General features: G+C 37.5%; 1 protein-coding gene across 4 annotated transcripts in view; it reads right to left on the reverse strand.

Moving 5' to 3' along the window:
- Positions 1–19,291, reverse strand: part of apbb2b (amyloid beta (A4) precursor protein-binding, family B, member 2b) — a 72,561-nt gene that overhangs the window by 29,123 nt on the left and 24,147 nt on the right. For 3 of the 4 annotated variants that reach the window (XM_051108273.1, XM_051108302.1, XM_051108293.1), the window contains exons 3-5: positions 16,293–16,423; positions 15,990–16,035; positions 10,661–11,617 (exon numbers count right to left, since the gene is read on the reverse strand). In XM_051108273.1, coding sequence (XP_050964230.1) covers positions 10,661–11,615 — 955 coding nt within the window. In that variant the 5' untranslated portion in view covers positions 11,616–11,617; positions 15,990–16,035; positions 16,293–16,423. The remainder of the gene's footprint in view (positions 1–10,660; positions 11,618–15,989; positions 16,036–16,292; positions 16,424–19,291) is intronic. The other variant, XM_051108283.1, reaches the window with a different exon arrangement.

Here is a 19,291-nt window from a genome sequence, read left to right on the forward strand (position 1 = left end):
ATGGCCCACACACCCATCAACCAATATATTCAAGACTCCTACAAGTGGGACTTGCATGACGGCATGAGTATTTTAAAACTTGGTATGTATCAGCATACAGCAGTTAGTTCAGGTACTCTAACCTGAATGCAAACAGTGTACCAAGAATGCTGATAACAACATTAGGATATTATACTGTTTGTTGCACAAAGGTGTTACATTATAATGGTATCGATGATAGCTAAGATATTTAAAAAGTATTGATATCACGTTATTATTGGACACACAAAATTATACTCTAACACAGCAAATGGTGGTATTGCACCTTAAAGGAGAAGTTCACTTCCAGAACAAAAATTTACAGATAATTTACTCACCCGCTTGTTGTCCAAGAGGTTTGTGTCTTTCTTTTGTCAATCGATAAGAAATTATGTTTCTTGAGGGAAAAAAAATCAGGAATTATCTCCATATAATGGACTTCAACGGTGCCCCCCAAGTTTAATCTTACAAAATGCAGTTTAAAAGCAGCTATGAAGAAAGAAAGAAGAATGGTCTTATCTAGCAAAACGATCAGTCATTTTCTAAACAAATTCACAATTTCTATACTTTTTAACCTCAAATGCTCGTCTTGTCTAAGTCTGCATGAATGCATAAGTTTTTTTCCGGTTCAATATAGTCAATACAGTTAGGATATGCTGAAAAACTCCAAGTTCACTTTCTTCCCTAACTTTAAAAGCGTCCGACATCGCTGCAGAAGTACCGACCTAGTGTTTACAAAGTAAACATGGAAAGAAGATCAAACGGCCTTTACAAAGAAAAGGTAAAACAGCGATGAAAATGAGACAGGAGTTTTTCAGCATCCCCTAACTGTATTGACCCTGATTACACAGACACACATGTGCATCACAGAGACAGGACAAGATGAGGTTAAAAAGTATATAAATTGTCAATTTGTTTTCGAAAATTATTAATCGTTTCGCTAGATAAGACCCTTCTTCCTCGGCTGGGATCATTTAGAGCCATTTGAAGCTGCATTTAAACTGCATTTTGGAAGTTCAAGGTTGGGGGCACCACAGAAGTCCATTATATGGAGAACATTCCTGAAATGTTCTCCTCAAAAAACATAATTTCTTATCGACTGAAGAAAGAAAGACATGAACATCTTGGATGACAAGGGGGTGAGTAAATTATCTGTAAATTTGTGTTTTGGAAGTGAACTTCCTCTTTAATGCTGGTTACCACCTATCATAAGACGGATGAAGTGTGAGCTACTGCCAAACAAAATCATATTGGTGGAAATGACAGGCAATATGCTTTGTTTTGTCTTTGTTTACAGACATAACCAAGGAAACATTCTATCGCTGCTTTTTTTTTTGACAGAATTTGTGTCTTTTCCTCGTCTACTGAATTTGTTTAATTCAGATATGTTTTGTCTGCATATCTGCAGCAGCTTTGTTTGGATCGTGATTAAAATATAGGGGTTGCCTCTAATTTTAAATGAAAAGAGCACAGGCTTTTATTTGTATTATGTATTTGAATTTGGGAATTGTTTTAAAATCCTTTTTTTTGTTGTTGTTGACATATTTCAGTTTGACAAAGAAATGTGCATCAATTTTGTCTGAGAAATAATAAAAGGACACATTTTCCATTTATAATTTGTCTTAAATCTCATTTTGTTTAAAAAAAAAAAAAAAAACATTAAAAAATCATGAATCACATTGCACTGTGAGTTGAGTGAATCAATACTTCCCTAGCCAAAAGAGAAAACACAAAATAAAGATGAATTTGGCTGAAATTTCTATAGATAATATAGAGTAGATAATATTATTGTGAATTCTTTTGGCCACAATAATTGTGTAGTAAAATCTGATATTGTGACAGCCCTAGTTTACAATATTCCAGACCAGAGTATGTGAGCCGGAGTGACTGAACATGTAATAATGGGGAATCAAACACTTTACAAATGAAATGTTCTACATGTTTTTTAATTATTTTTCTTAATATTTGAATTTGCCCAGCTAGTCTTCCAACATATGGACATTTAAAGCAGCAACCAAATAATTATAATCGCCGATGTCTAGATAAGGAGTCACTATATATCTGTGTGTTTCTATGGAATATGAGTGCCCTTTCATACATTATTGCTACCATTGTTTTTTTGTTTTTTGTGGAAGACTATTACACTGTAAAATCTCTGTCCCTCTCGCATGAACTTGCTACTGTTCTGTCTGTCCTCACTCAGCAGCTGGGAATGTTTGTTTCATGTTTCAGATGCTAGTAAGAGCATTATTCACACAATGCAATCGGGATGAGGAAAACCACACATATACACAGCAAACCTCTGCAGTTTGTTACTCACACATATGCTGAACAGATTCAAGCCAGGAAACACGTCCTCACCAAAACCATAAAGCCGTGACATTCTGTTTGTGTGTGTGTGTGTGTGTGTTTAAAACAACTTTTTCTCAGAGGACTTTGTGTGAATCTACACAATACTTTCACAAAAATAATATAGCAAATAACTAACAGTTGAAAAACAAAAAAATTAACTGACACTGTCACTGTGTAATAACCAGCTAGGACACAAGTGATAAAATCTCTTCCATCTCTTCATTTCTTTAATGCTAAAGTAAGCTTATGGATGAGATTTCCTGTTCATTAGCCGCTATTGATTTAATAATGAGATGAATAACAATGTGCAGTAAATGGTAAAACTGTCTGCACTACAAACCAGTGTGTTCATAATTAAGATAATATATTAAAATAATATGGTAAGACACACCAATCTGCAATATCAAGCAGCAAAATAAGCAGTTTTGTACAGGTAAAAATAGCTGGACGTAGATGAGTCCAGAAGCAGAAGTTATTGAAAACAATAAAAGTGTAAGTTTATGTGCTATAGGTACCAAAAATGGTGTTTTTTATGCGTAAACTGTTCTATAACAACACCAAACTAATTTGTTGACTTGTTGAAGGTCACACAGGTCAAAGGACAATGCCAAAATGGTGGATGTATTATGTCTGGGAATCAATCTGGGTAGCTCCACCCACAATAAAACCTCTTTAGTCTAAAATCCTGCTCCACTTAGCATGAATATTAGCTGTGAATTCACTTTCCGCCTCAGTATCGTCACTTGTGTGAATAATGCATGGTAATCTGTCAATAAAAAGACTATGAATAATAAGAAAACATTCAAATTCTGACATCTTATCACAGAAGGTCAAATTTTTGTTTATCAAATTTTCACATGCAGATTTTGCATTGGAATCAAGCTGACAATGTGAATTCTAATGGAAAGAAAGCTGCTTGGTTTCAAAGTAAATTTGTGTGAGCTGTGCCTCATAAACTGCTACACTACTGACAAAAATTTTCAAACAAATGTAAATGTGAGACCAAAAAAATCAGTCTAAAAATCATCAAAGTAAATGAGCAAACAACAACTGCTATTTTAGTATCACTGATATATTATTATAGTTTATTAATATTTTGAATGATTTTTCCCCATTTCCGTTTTAGTAAGTTTTATTATTTTTAAAAATGCAGTTTTTATACATTTTTATTTCAGTTTTAATTTGTGACCCTGGACCACAAAACCAGTCATAAGGGTAAATTTTTCAAAATTGAGATTTGATAGGACAATATTTGGCAGAGATACAACAATTTAAAAAAATCTGAAATTTGAGGGTGCACAAAAATCAAAATATTGAGAAAATAGCCTTTAAAGTTGTCCAAATAAAGTTCTTAGCAATGCATGTTACTAATCACAAATTAAGTTTTGATACATTTACGGTAGAAACTTTACAAAATATCTTCACTGACCATGATCTTCACTTAACATCCTAATGATTTTTAGCATAAAAGAAAAATCAATAATTTTGTCCCATGTGATGTTTTATTAACAAATTTCGGGAGGAGCACGCACAGATAATTAACACAGCCAATTCATCATCAGCAATCTCACTCCCTATCCAGTCAGCATGAGAAAATCCCTACAAATAACCAAAGCAGTCTTACGGTCATTTTTTTTTTTTTGTCTCGCAGCACCCCTGCACCACCCCGACTCCTCACCTTCAGCCTATTCTTTCCCCGGGGTGGAGCGCTTTGGGTTCGGGCTAAAATACCTAGCTCGGACCCTTCTCCCCGGGCAGGGGCAGTGCCCCGGGCTCGGGAATGATTACCGAGCTCGGAGCCCTCTCCCGGACAGCACGCCAAATACGCATAACCTTTACTCAGTTTATTATATGCAATTGTGAACTCGTGAAACTGTATTGTTGGCTATTGCTGCAAATACACCCATGCTACTTATGACTGGATTTGTGGTCCGGGGTCACAATTGTTAGTGTAGTAGCCAAGATCTAGTTCAATTAAACGAACCTTGGCAATTAGCTGAAATAAAATAAGTTTAGATACTGTCAGTTAATGTTTAATTTCTTCAAAGTAACAATTTTTTTAATTAATTTAGTTTTAGTTAACTATAATAACCGTGTGAGTAGCACGTTGAAGAAAAAAGCACCTTACTGTTGCTTTAAGGCATGACTCACTTCAAAGAAACTTAATAATTAGCCAACAGAACTGACTAACTGAGTGAAACAGCTGTTAGCCAGCACTAGTCATGTACAGCAAAACTAATCTCCCAGCATGCAAGTGAACACAAGTGCTTATTAGAGACATCTCCGGTACCCAAGTTCTCTTTTAGTAAGACAATGGGGCACTGCAGTACAGGAGCTGTAGTGTTCTTTAATACTGAGTATTATGCTGAGGTGCATTATGGAACTTGTAGTCCATGATATATAAGTGGGTCACTACAGCTGCCTGAAAACCTCAACGCACAGACAATGAAACCTTCACACAGAATCAAATACAAAGAAACAAACAGGTTAATGTTTAATAAGTGTCTGGATTTTTTTAAAACACACAGGTAGACAGCGTGCTAGCATATAGTAACTATCCTCAGCCTAGTTTTCTATGCTCGATCTAACATTCGACCCACTTTCGATAACGTCTTTCTCTTTCTGCAGTCTATTAAGCATGTGGCGGCAGAGGGGGAGGGGAGGACAGCTGTAAAATTCACGCACACACACGGACCAAAGTGCCATGAACATATGCACAAACTTTAGTATTCAGCACACAGCTCGTGACACCCTTCACTGCATCCTCCCTCCTTCCTTATCTCTTTTCTCCGCCTGCATTTATGAGCATGCACACGCAACGGAGACGCGTAACTACATGCGCAGCACTGACTCACAGCCACACAGACACACCGACGCGCGGTACCTACCCTCGTAATTCACTATAACAATGGCCAACATGTAGTCTTTACCCAGCATCATGACTGAGCAGCCGCAAGCAGAGAGGATGACATGAGAAGAGAGAGGAAAGCAGAGGTAGAGCCGGAGAGAGACAGAGGGGGTGAGCGACTGATGGAGAAAGGGAGAGGGAGAGACGGGGTGGGTGAGCATGCAAGAGCAACAGACTCTGTTTATTTGCTGTTTATTTTTTATCCAAATCTTGCAGGAAGAGAGATATCGGTTTCATGTCCATCCGGGACACATAGATTGGTCACGCGGCCGCACAGACCCGCCTCCCTCACCGAACACTCGGTCACCCCGGCAACCCTGAGATCATTTTTCCTGCAGTGTCACCCAACGCGTGGTCACGTGACCTTGGTATGACAAGATACAAAAACGGTGGGTAAAGGATGGATGTGCAAGAATTAGTCTGCTGCGGTGATGCCAGCTAACATCTGGGTGTAAAACCAGTTCGCAGCTGTCCATTACCCACCAAGCTGGTCGAACAGACCTGCCACACACCTGCAAGGTTTTCCTGTCTGCTGTAAGAGGGATTTTGACAGGCACTGTGTCAATGGTTGACTGGTTTGAGTGACAGTCCGGGGGCAGAGAGCAGTCTTGTTACCACAGAAACAGCCATTTTGACTCACCGCAGTGATACTACAAGAAATTCAGCACTATTTATCCTCGTAATAAACTTTATGGGTCGAATGTACCAAAAGGGACTTTTCACCCAAAAATGAATCACCCTCATCTTTTTTCTTCTGTGGAACACAAAAGAAGATATTCTGAAGAATATTGATGCTGCTCTTTTCCATAGAGTCAAAGCACATTTACATGCACAGTCATAGATTGTGTATTCATTTCTAATTGAATATTTTACAGACTAAATACACATCATGCTTCTCTTCAGCTATGTGTAGTGCAATTCATTTAGGCAAAATTTTGCTTCAAGAATGACCACACTGCTGACATATCGCTAGCACACATAAGTTATTCGTCTTATCGGCAAGGAATATTGTCATCATTTTTCATATCGGGCCATGCGGATGTTTACATTTTAAGCCTATATTTGCTGATTCCAATAACATTCCGATGATATTATGCTTCTCTAATTTCGACAACTGAAATCAAATGCTTATCAGTAACCACTGTCTGTCAAACTTCAAAAAAGATAAAAATCACAATAAAAGTAGTCCATATGGCTATCCAAGTCCATATTTGTCCATCCAAATATGTGACCCTGGACCACAAAACCAGTCATAAGTGTCAATTTTTCGAAATTGAGCTTCATACATCATCTGAAAGCTGAATAAAAAAGCTTTCCATTGATGTATGGTTTGTTAGGATAGAACAATATTTGGCCGAGATACAACTATTTCAGTATATGGAATCTGACGGTGCAAAAAAATCAAAATATTGAGAAAATCGCCTTTAAATTTTTCAAATTAAGTTCTTTGCAATGCATATTACTAATCAAAAATTAAGTTTTCGTATATTTACAGTACGAAATTTACAAAATATCTTTATTGAACATGATCTTTACTTAATTTCCTAATGATTTTTGGCATAAAAGAAAAATCTATAATTTTGACCCATACAATGTATTTTTGGCTATTGCTACAAATATACCCCAGCGACTTAAGACTGGTTTTGTGGTCCAGGGTCACATATGGCTACTTCCATAGATGAGTGAAAAAAGTAGTAAATCCAAATTTATAGTAATTGTAAAACAGGCCAAAAGCACCCAGATAATGTACTCTTCTGCAGAGATTACAAAGGCCGCATCTTGCACATCTTCCGCTTATATTTCAAAGTGCGTTCCTGTGTCCTCATGGGATCATTATTTTCCCATGAGGAAACTTTTACTATCCCACAGGGCAACAGAAAAGGGCTAACATGGTGAATGTAGCACATCCAGATTTCAGAACCACCAAACACATACTATACTCATACTATATAGAATTTTTTTTTAATTCTGTCATCTTTTACCTATCCTAATGTTATTCCAAACCCAAAAGTGTTTTTCACCTTCGTCAAGCAAGAACGCCTGAGCTTTTGTTTACCATATTTGATGTTCTGTATGTGAGTTGATCAATCTTGATAGATCAATAAAATTCTAAATAGGTTCTGTTATATAAAATGATCGCATTGCATCAGACTTGGATTAAACCATTCATATGGATTATTTCTATGATGGCTTCATGAACTTTTTGATGCTTGAATGTTTTCTTTTTAAAGGAAGGACAGAAATCTCTGTCATTTTATTAAAAATATCTCAATTCATGTGTTTCAAATACAGAAAGTATTATGCATTTGGATAAGGGCTGAACGATTAATCAAAAAGTAATCAAAACGGAAACTCAGAACCTCCTAACAACGTAATTATCCCGTAATGGTTATTTAGAAATGTTTAATACTGTTAATACTTTCCCATTAAAGGGGTCATATGATGTTGCTAAAAAGAACATTATTTTGTGTATCTGGTGTAATGCAATGGATTTATGTGGTTTGAGGTTCAAAAAACACACTATTTTCCACATACTGTACATTATTGCTGCTCCTCTCTGCCCGCCTTTCTGAAATGCATACATTTTTACAAAGCTCATCGTTTTGAAAAGTGCGGCACGCTCTGATTAGCCAGCCAGCCAGCCAGTGTGTTGTGATTGGCAGAATACCTCAAGCGTCTGACGGAAATGTTATGCCCCTTACCATGTTGTGATTCTGTGTCCCGGCGTGACGAGACAAAAACATTAAATAAGCCATTATAAATGAGCCATTGCTAAACATAACACCATGTCTGCATTTGTGATTATAGAAATGACAAACAGCAAGCACTACTCTACACTTCTCAAAAGTCACATTTGAAACGTCAGAAGCAAATTCTTTAATTATGAAAACGCCAGAAGCGCCAGACTGTCCTTGCAAAGTTGGAAGGTTCAGGAAACAGTCCTTCGTAAAATGCGCTGCACACACTTGAATATTTGCATTGTACTGTTTGGAAGACTGTTGTAAATACAACTCAACCACTGATTTCTAGATGTGTACTCATTTGGAAGGCCAAACAAAGTTGCTTTCGCAACAAAACACAACATCTCCACAGCATGGCAGCAGCTGCAACAATACTACAGCGAGAATAAAAGTTACGCCTTCTTTCTTTGTGCATACTTTTGGGTGGTTTTATGCAAATCTTCCCACACAGTGACGCAGATTTGCGGGGCATGTATGAATGAGCCGTTTTAGGAAGGTGTGGTTTGTATATCTTTTATATGTAAAAACAGCTTGTAACACTCCAAAGACAACAGAAAACATGACCCCTTTAAAAACATATTACCGCATGTGTAGTCGGCGCTATACAGACATGACCGCTGTGTTCACGTCTTTTGCAATGTCTCGCATGTGAGTGCCTTGTTTAAGACACTGTGTCACTTTAACAGAATTTTAACTTTTACATACAGCGCAGCTCATCAATGTCAGTTCAAAAACAGTGGACCAATAAGAAGACTATGGAGGCGGAGCAAGCATGCAAGCTTTTGTTTACAGTAGCAGGTTGGCATGGCAACTTTTGTATTTGACGGTAACATGGCGTTTTTTTTTTAAACTATTCCTGAGCACTGTGACTCGCATTTTAGACGCAAAGACGTGTTCCGTGTGAATGGCCAGTAAGAACTTAGAGTGAATACTTTGAGTGACAGGACAGTCATTGAGAGAAAGATCACATGCAACAGCGATCATCAGTCAGATTCACATCTATAGCTATGAGGGCAAAAATAAATAAATTAATAATAATAATACTAATTCAATAATTTTTTTTTAATAAACATTCATTAATCGTAATTGAGGTAAAACGTTTAATTAAACGAAATTTTGATTTTGGGTCTTATCGTCCAGCCCTAGTTTGTATCAAGATGAGGGCTAGCAAATAATGACAGAATTGTAATTTTTGGCTGAGGTTAAGGTATTAATGATTAAAGGAGAAGTCCACTTCTAGAACAACAATTTACAAATAATGTACTCACCCTCTTGTCATCTAAGATGTTCGTGTCTTTCTTTCTTCAGTCGTAAAGAAATTATGTTTTTTGAGGAAAACATTTCAAGATTTTTCTTCATATAATGGACTGATATGGTGCCCCGAGTTTGAACTTTCAAAATTCAGTTTAAATGCAGCTTCAAACAATCCCAGATGAAGTTGTAAACGATCCCAGCTGAGAAAGAAGGGTCTTATCTAGCGAAACAATTAGTTATTTTCATTTAAAAAAATACAATTTAAATACTTTTTCATCTCAAATGCTCGTCTGGTCTTACTCTCCCTGAACTCTGTGTATTCTAGCTCATGACAGTTAGGGTATGTCGAAAAACTCTGACCGTATTTTCTCCCTCAACTTCAAAATCGTCCTATATCGCTGTTTTACCATTTTTTGTTAAGGGTGTTTGATCTTCTTTGTATGTTCACTTTACAAAGACTGGGTCGGTACTTCTGCAGCAATGTAGGGTAATTTTGAAATGATTTTTGAAGTTGAGGGAGAAAATATGATCAGAGTTTTTCTTGATATGATCAGAGTCTGTCTTGAGCCAGAATACATAAAGTTCAGGGAGAGTAAGAAAATAACAGATCGTTACACTAGAAAAGACCCTTCTTCCTCGGCTGGGATCATTTACAACCGCATTTGGGATAGCTTAAAGCCGCATTTAAACTGCATTTTGGAAGTTCAAAATCAGGGCACCATATCAGTCCATTAAATGGAGAAAAAATGCAGAAACGTTTTCCTCAAAAACCACAATTTCTTAACGACTGAAGAAAGAAAGACATGAAAATCTTGGATGACAAGGGGATGAGTATATTATCTGTAAATTGTTGTTCTGGAAGTGGACTTCTCCTTTAATGATCTTTTAAGTCATTAATCACAGAAAATTACTCACTGCAACTCTCAGATCTCACTTTTAAGCTTGATATGCAATGGTCATTGCCCACTTATATGGAAAAGACCAGCGTGAACATTCTGTTCAACTTCTTATTTAGTGGTTCACAGTATAGAGGTTCTGGATAACATTAGAGAGAGTAAATGATGACAAAATTAGAATTTCTAGATTAATTATATCTTTTAAAAATGACCTTTTCAATTGACAACTTAAAAGAACGGTACACACAACAGCAAACATGCTTTTGACAAGCTTTGTTCCACATCCACAGACGCAGACTGTGCTGCGTTTACCTAGATCACACTTCAGTGAAGTGAAAAGTCCAAACACACTTCAACGCACTTCAGTAAAACTGAAAACCACACAAACCACATGAGTGCACCATATCCACTACACTGAGCCAAAACACACAAACAAAACCACACTGAGGAGACCAGCAAGCATCGTAACACTTCGAATGTGTACTACTGACCGCTTTCCTCCGGTGAGCCCAGTGATGCACTGTCCTGTGACAACGTGGTCCAGCTGGACTCCTCGTCACTGTGTGGAAGGTTCTGGATGCGGTTTAGCGCCCGGTCTGTCTTGGCTCCCGTTCGTGGTCTGTCTTTTTTCGTCTCCGGTGAGGAAGAGGAAGATGAAGAACCGACAGAGAGGAGGGGCGTGTCCTCGGGACTGTGCGGTTTCCTTGGAGACGAGGGACTGGGATTCTTCTCTTCCTCCAGCAAAGGCTTAGTGACATCCTCATCCTGCGCATCAGACAGTTCGTATGACAGATCATCCAGGCATGACTCCAGGTAACTCTTGGTCTTAAGATGCTCCGGTGACTTTCTGTCTGAAACAATCTCCGTTTTCTCGGACAGAATAAGCAGGTCGTCACAGTTCTCCACGTGATCCTCCTCATTAGTGTCATCATCAATTAACTCTGTTACTTCCTCATCAACAAGCTCGTTGTTCGGGTCAAAGTCACTGTGAAGGTCGTCGACGTTAGACTCACTGTCAAGGCTTAATTCCTCAACGTTTCCCAACTCATCGTCGATGTTGAGCTCTGATTCGTCAGCTGTGTTTCCATCTTCGTCTTCTTCGGTGGTGTTCTTGTTGTGATCCTGTCGCTCTGCGGCTTTACGTAACTGATTTGCACCATTTTTGGCCAGTTTAGGGTTGGCAGTAGTCGCTGAAGATGACGACGGTGGTGTCACGCCTTCCCCTAGTCCCATCGCACTCTGAATGCTTGTGAGTGCGTACTTCTTCCGGCACTTCGGGGGCGTGGCCTGGCCCTGACCCTGGTTGATGACATCACCACTAAGCAGTTGATTGTGTGAGGAACGCAGGCTGAGGGAAGTGGGCGGAGTTGCAGAGGGCCCGTTGCGATTGGCTACATCCACAGAGGGGGAGGGGTTACGTGGTGAGGGCACGCAGACTGACATCATGGCTGAAATTAGAAAAAGTGAAAAAGCTGTCAAAATCACACATACACTGCTGCCTAAAAGTTTGTGAACCCTTCAGAATTTTCTATTTCTGCATAAATATGACCAAAAAGTTAATCAGATTTTCACACAGGTCCTGAAAGTTGACAAAGAGAACTTAATCAAACAAATAAGATGAAAAGATATAGTTTGTCATTCATTTATTGAGAAAAATGGCCCAGTGTTAAATATTTGTGAATGTGAATCTCTAGGATAAGCAGTTAATTTTAAGATGAAATTAGAATCCATTTGTTCAGATGTGTTATCAATCAATAGGATCACTATCAGGTGCCAGTGTATGCCCTGTTTTAATTAAAGAACAGAAATCTATCATCTATCATCATGTTTGTGGAAGTAAATCATGTTATGAACAAAGCAGATCTTTGGGAACCTCAGAAAAAGAGTTGTTATTGCTCATCCGGTTACAAAAAGGTTACAAAACCATCTCTAAAGAGTCTGGACTCCACAAATCCACAGTCAGACAGATTGTTTACAAATGGAGGAACTTCAGAACCACTATTACCCTCCCTAAGAGTGGTCGACCAACAAAGATCACTCCAAAGCAAGTCTGCAAGGTTGCAAAGGAACTCAGTGTCACTTTTAAGCATATAAAGGCCTTTCTCACATTGGTTAATATTAATGTTCATGAGTCCATCATCAGGAGAAAACTGAACAACCATGGTATTAATGGCAGAGTTGCAAGGAGAAAGCCACAACTCTCCAAAAAAAAGAAAACACTGCTGTCAGTCTGCAGTTTGCTAAAGATCATGTGGACAAGTCAGTGGGCTATAATGTAAATAAATAAATGACAAAGTATATATATATCATTTGTTTGACTGGGTTCTCTTTGTCAACTTTCAGGACTTGTGTGAAAATCTAATGATGTAGATGTAGAAAATTGTAGAAAAAAATGGGTTCACAAACTTTCCAAGCATTTTGGTCAAATTTAAAGCTTTTGTTTTTGTCCAGTGGTTGATTGACACATGAGTAGGAGGCTTGTCGCTGTTGGTTAGGACACGTCAGGACACATTAAATGTAAGACGGGGTCAAACAACCAATTTAAGCAATGTGATTTAACATCAACGTGCGTCACCCATAATTTCCTTTATTAAATGTGAAGGAATATAAAAATATGATAATACTGCAGATAGATCGACACTGGGACTGAATCAGCAGTGACGTTCATGAAAAGCTTATTTGTCTTTGCTCAAGCAGCTCTGTGGACTGTGCTGCTTCTGTGCTACCAAACCGAATTACCACATTTAAAATCAACTTAATCTGATGGGAATTGAATGCGATTATGGCTGATTTACAACCCCTTGCTTCATACTATGATGCGACTGGGTGGAAAATTAAATCAGGTTCATGCCAAAAGATGATCTGATTTTTGCTAACGCTCAAAGAGGAGACTCATAGAGACACTACATGCACCAGGAAATCACACAATAATCCAACATGTTACATAAAAACAGATGGACACAAACTGGGCTCCAGACTGTGACTAAAAAAATACAAATTTGAGATTTAATTTTAAAATCTAGTCACCATTGGCAACAGTAGCCTCCATATTAATTGAATCAAATAACATCTTGTGATGAGTCAGGCATTATACTCATGCAGTGAATCATTTAGTGCTGTTACTGAATTCACAGCTGATTTCCTCACAGAACTGCGAGTCATTTTTCAGTTTTCTGTCTGATTTTTAATTTACTGAGAACTGGGAATTTGTAGTGTAGGTTTGACTTTATATTAGTCCATTTACTGACTTGTTAATATAACAACATGTAATTAAAGATATATATTAACAACAGTTTCACTATAATAAAATAATGGTGACACTTTACAATAAGGTTTCATTTATTAACATTAACTCATGAACAATACTCTTGCAGCATTTATTAATCTTAATTAATGTTCACATTTACCAGTACATTTTTAAGATCGAAAGTTGCATTTGTTAACATTAGTTAAAGGGTTAGTTCACCCCAGACTTACAATTTTGCAATTAATTGCTCACCCCCAGGTCGTTTCAAACCTCTAAGATCTTCGTTCATCTTCGGAACACAAATTAAGATATTTTTGATGAAATCCAAGAGCTTTCTGACTCTGCATAGAAAGCAATGCAAATAATACATTCAAGGCCCTGAAATCTGGCAAGGACATTGATAAAATAGTCCATGTGACATCAGTGGTTCAGCCATAATTTTATAAAGCTACAAGAATACTTTTTGTGCATGCATGCGTCATGTTAATCTCGTGAACGGCGGAGCCTGACACTGAAGAGATGAAATTGTTGAACAAAATCATTATTTTTGTTTTCTTTGCACACAAAAATATTCTCGTAGCTTCATAACTTTACAGTTGAACCACTGATGTCACATGGACTATTTTAATGATGCCTTTACTACCTTTCTGGGCCTTGAACATGGTTGCTGCATTGCTGTCTATGCAGGGTCAGAAAACTCGATTCACCAAAATACTGAACCAAACTTCGATTTCACCAAAATACTGTATAGAGCAGGTCATATAGGTTTTCGAAAAATATCTTGTAACGTAGCTATCCTGAAAAGTAATTAAAAAAAGTGTGTGATAATTAAAGATATTGTCTCTCAAATGAGAGAGTCGATTCTGAATCACCTTAACAAGTCGTCATATTTTCGAACCTTTTGCCTGTTATCGATATACGTCACTAGGTAACATATTCCCATAATCCCCACCTGCCCAAGAAATATGAACAACAGCACTGCCAAGTTGGGCTACTTTAACAATGTTGCCGCAGTTTGTTTTTCATGCCCATGGGTTGAAGTGTCCCCAGTAATGTGATATGTAGCCCCTGGAAGACGAATTTTACCAGGAGAACCCTGGCAAAAATGTGTATTTTACTCCCCGGAATGTGATTTTTACTGGGGACCACCAAACTCCACTGGGCTAGTTTAGGGCTAGTTTTGAGTAGCAGTTGGGTGGGTTTTGTTGTGAAAACCTGGCAACCCTAATGAACAGTCTGACCTGCCCACAAACACTTCCGCTAGTTAGTGTGTTTACATTATGTTGAGAAGAAGCTGTGTTCTGTGCTGTGAAAGCAAGTTTATTTTATTTTCATTGCTGAAAGATGATGATGTGATGAATCAGTGGTTAAAATTGATTTTTCCCACAATACCAAAGCAATACTATTCAAACCTTTTGTTGTGTGCTTGTCATTTTACCTATTCTAATCTTGGAGAGTTCAAAGCCGGATTCACTAAACATTTGTCTATGAAAGATAAATCCATACCTTCTTTATTTGGATCACCAAGCGTCTCCGAACCACAACTTTTAAGTACGATTGATATGTTAAACGTGTACATTTTTAATTGAGTGCTCAAAATAGCAAGTCTTTTGTATACATCACACTAATGTGCAGCTTCAGGTTTCTTACTTGTCTTACTAAAATAATTCACTGCGAACCCACTATTTCCCAAGAATGTGTTGATTAATGTAGACCGTTGTTCTAATTACTTTGTTTATTAATAAAGAATGTGGTGTAGAACACAGAGTTTATAATCATTGTAAAATTGCTGTTTATTTTGTTATAGGGTTAATGCAGGGAGTAAAAGACCCAGACGAGAGAGAGAAGCGAGTTAGTTAGGCTAGTACGCCTGTGATCCAGCCGTTCTGCAATCTAATTAAAAGTTAAGACACAGAGCGTTTTTGTCTGTCATTTTTCAGACATTACAGTAGACATATTTTGGTTGACAAACTGTATTGTTTCATCAGTTAGTCACATTAGCATTCGGCTAACGTTCATTATTGTTTTCTAAAGTGTTTACAGTTTAGCAGCTACACTTTAGCTGTGGGCACAACTTGTATGCATAAGTGTTCAACAAAATGTTTTTTATGTCATTATTTTAAGAACGGGGGGACGTAGGGGACTCCAACACAATATTAGGACACTTTAAAATATCATATGACCTGCTCTTTAATTTGTGTTCCAAAGATAAACAAATCTTACATTTTTGGGAGGACTATCTCTTTAATGCACTAGGAAATACCATGAACATTTTATTAGCTAACATTACTAAATGTACTTATTGCTGTAAAAATATATTGCTCTTTGTTAGCTCATGGTAATGCTTTAACTAATGTTAACCTCATTGTAATGTGTTACCAAAATAATAAATGGTATCTTAAAAACATTTACATTTACTACTAAATATTATTGGTTAATGTTCTGTAAAATGGCAAATAACACATGCAATTAATCTCCTAAAAGGTTCATTTTAAAAGCCAGTGACTCATTAGTGGATTTTTTTAGTGTGTAGTCCTAAACAAACCAAATCCTGACACAGAGGGCTGTCTGACCTTATACAGGTTTTCTTGTTGAGCCGGAAATGGTGCCAATGTTAATCTGCAACAAAAAACAATACAGTTATCTTCTTCCATCATCTGCAAACATAGACCATCCACAAACACACAAGCATGCAAATGCAAATAGTATGAATTCAATATATGAATACATATATGAATTCAGTGCTGCAACTGTATTTTTGTATTCATTCACAATTGCAAAGCACAAAGCACAACTTATCATATCTGTATAACAGCAGAAGTTAATACAAACATGTTCCATTCGTGCAAGCAGTTCGTGCAAGCAGTCATACTCACCAGGGAGCTGAGGATTGTGGGTATTTCCACAAAGCCTCCTGGGCCATGGTGTAGAATCAGCGCATCATCAATGTTTTGGCCAATCAGCACCAGCGGAGTATATCACCATGGAAGCACTCAAGAAATCTATTCTGAACACAATAAAAAATGATGATTAGAAAACAGATAGCATATGGACATTTTTACTTAAAGCATTTTCACAACGCCCATCCTTCAGCTAAGGTTAGTGATGTGTGAGTGTGTGTGTATCTTCCGGGACATCTCCTGCTGCGCGTGTAAACAGCATGGGGTGGAAATATGCATCTGGAGCACAATGATAAAAATAGCTGTCAGGGTGGAGGCACAAACAGAAACACACACTCAATCTCAAGGGGAATCACCTAACCAGGTAGTGAATGAGAATAAAATGATTTTTCACTGCACAGATCATACACGTCTAAACATCATAACAAAAAAATAACTAGGACTATGTCACATATCAAGTTGTGATGATTTACACTGTTTACATTTTTAACCTATCCCTTACACCTTAACCCACCTTTAAAGGAGAAGTTCACTTCCAAAACAAAATTTTACACATAATTTACTCACCCCCTTGTCATCCAAGATGTTCATGTCTTTCTTTCTTCAATCGTAAAGAAATTATGTTTCTTAAGGAAAACATTTCAGGAATTATCTCCATATAGTGGACTTCAATGGTGCCCCCAACTTTGAACTTCTAAAATGCAGTTTACATGCAGTTTCGTCTGTGAACTCTGGTATGTCGAAAAACTCCCATGTCGTTTTTATCCCCAACTTCAAAATTGTCCTACATCGCTGCAGAAGTACCAACCCAGTGTTTACAAAGTGAGCATCAAAGAAGATCAAACACCCATTACAAAAAAAGGTAAAACAGAAATGTAGGATGATTTTAAAGTTAAAGAAGAAAACGAGATGAGAGTTTTTCAACATACCCTAACTGTTTTGACCCGGATTACCTGCATTTTGGACGTTCAAAGTTGGGGGCACCATAGAAGTCCACTACATGGAGATAATTCCTGAAATGTTTTCCTCAAGAAACATAATTTCTTTCCGACTGAAGAAAGAAAGACATGAACATCTTGGATGACATTTTGTTCTGGAAGTGAACTTCTCCTTTAAACCAACCCATCCCACCAAACCTGTCTCATGATCTGACCGCAATAGCAGCAAAAGTGTTTTGCAATACAATATGAACACAAGAAGTACATTGTACTTGTTTTTTGATGCAAGTACATAGTAGTTAAGGCCATCTAATATAAAGTGGTACCAGATATTCTGTATAACACAGCTGTAAAAATAAGAAGAGGGTTTGTTTTTAGCATGGGAGAAAAAAGAAACAGAGAAATATGGAGTAAAAGTCAGACAGATAAACACTAAGATTTTGATCCAGTTTGGCATTTTGTATCCATGCATAACCTAGACCAGAAAGCAAACAGAAGCAGCGCAGTTCAGTTTGTGTGAGAGTGTGGTGAGCTTTAATTAGAGATGTCCGACTGGTGGCTAACCTCCCTGAGATCCCTCTTTTATAATCATGCATCTCTCTCTCTCACTCAGTAGGCTGCCACACTTATGACCTTAAAGAAAGGGTGTGCGTGTGTGTATGTTTGAGTACATAAATTGAATCTGACCACAGCAATTGACCTTCCACTAAGCTCTGTGCCCACTGTAGACAAGCTTTACAATACTACCCCTAACAATAAACTGGAGATTTCAGTGAACAGTGAGGTTTTCAGTAAGACTTGCTCATAAAGCATTTGGGGTTGAATGAAGTGTGACACTGCACAGTAATTAAATTTTTATCTACTTCATTTTTTACTGTATTTGATTACACAGTAACACAGTCAAATGAACACAGAAAAGTCTCATTAAAAATGGTTAGTTCGTGCAAAAATGAAGATTCTGTCATTATTTATTGACCCCAATGTCTTTCCAAATCTATGAGACTTTTAATATTTAGGCATAAGCACGTAGCGCTGAAACCTACTGTAATTGTTAGTAATGGCCAAGGATCAGCAATCTCTACGTAAAACTGATCGTGCAGACCAAACCGTAAATCGTAGAGACTTGGAGGATTGGCAGTACTCACACCGCCTACAACGTCACCAAGACTCGCCCCAATTGGTGATCAAAATATGAAATCGCTCATAACTCCTAAACTGTTCGTCACAGGCTCAAGTTATGTCATTGGAATCCTTGGCTCACGCCAGATAAAACAATTTGAATTCAATCTAAATGTTCGGGTATTTTGGATTTTTTTAAAAACCTACTTGTGCGAACTAGCTTTCCAAAACGATGCACAAAGATTCTCTGAAAAGTGAATATCAATATTTATCAAAAAAAGGAACTTTCGACTCGAAAAGGGGCAGGGCAGCTTTTACTAAAACGGCTATAACTTTCGAACGGAATGAGATCATCGCCAAACTCAGAACACATATGTAGCTTGGCTACTTGGTGGTACTATAAGAGGGAAAAAACATAAAAACTATCAACATGAAAATCGGTATGTACAATCTTTGCTCAAAGTGCCACAAGTGTCTATAACAATAAAACATGTCCACCGCTGGCTGATGAATTTTGAGCACCTTTACACAAGGATACCAGAGGTTGATCAGAACGCAGTTTGGTTGACTCACGGCCCTAAAGGTTTGTGAGAAATTTAAACAAAATCGACCACTGGGGGAGGCAATATCTCATTTTCAAGAGCGTAAATGATTGTATATTGTGCATTTTTTCGCACATACACACAATATGATTGAGAAGATGTTTTGCGAACTAGTCCTAGGTTTTTCAGTAAGTCTGGAAAAAACACTGCAGTACAATTCTCTGGATGATCAATAATTCTAAAAAAAAAAATTGAAATTTACCCTTTGGGAAGCTATAATGTGGTTGTTTAAAAAAGCGGCTGTCCAACTATACCCAAAAGCCTATAAAGTTTAAATGAAAACTCAAAACTTCATGAAAACTGGTGAGCACATGCG

This window comes from Labeo rohita, chromosome 1 (assembly GCF_022985175.1).
Source record: "Labeo rohita strain BAU-BD-2019 chromosome 1, IGBB_LRoh.1.0, whole genome shotgun sequence".
Taxonomy (NCBI): domain Eukaryota; kingdom Metazoa; phylum Chordata; class Actinopteri; order Cypriniformes; family Cyprinidae; genus Labeo; species Labeo rohita.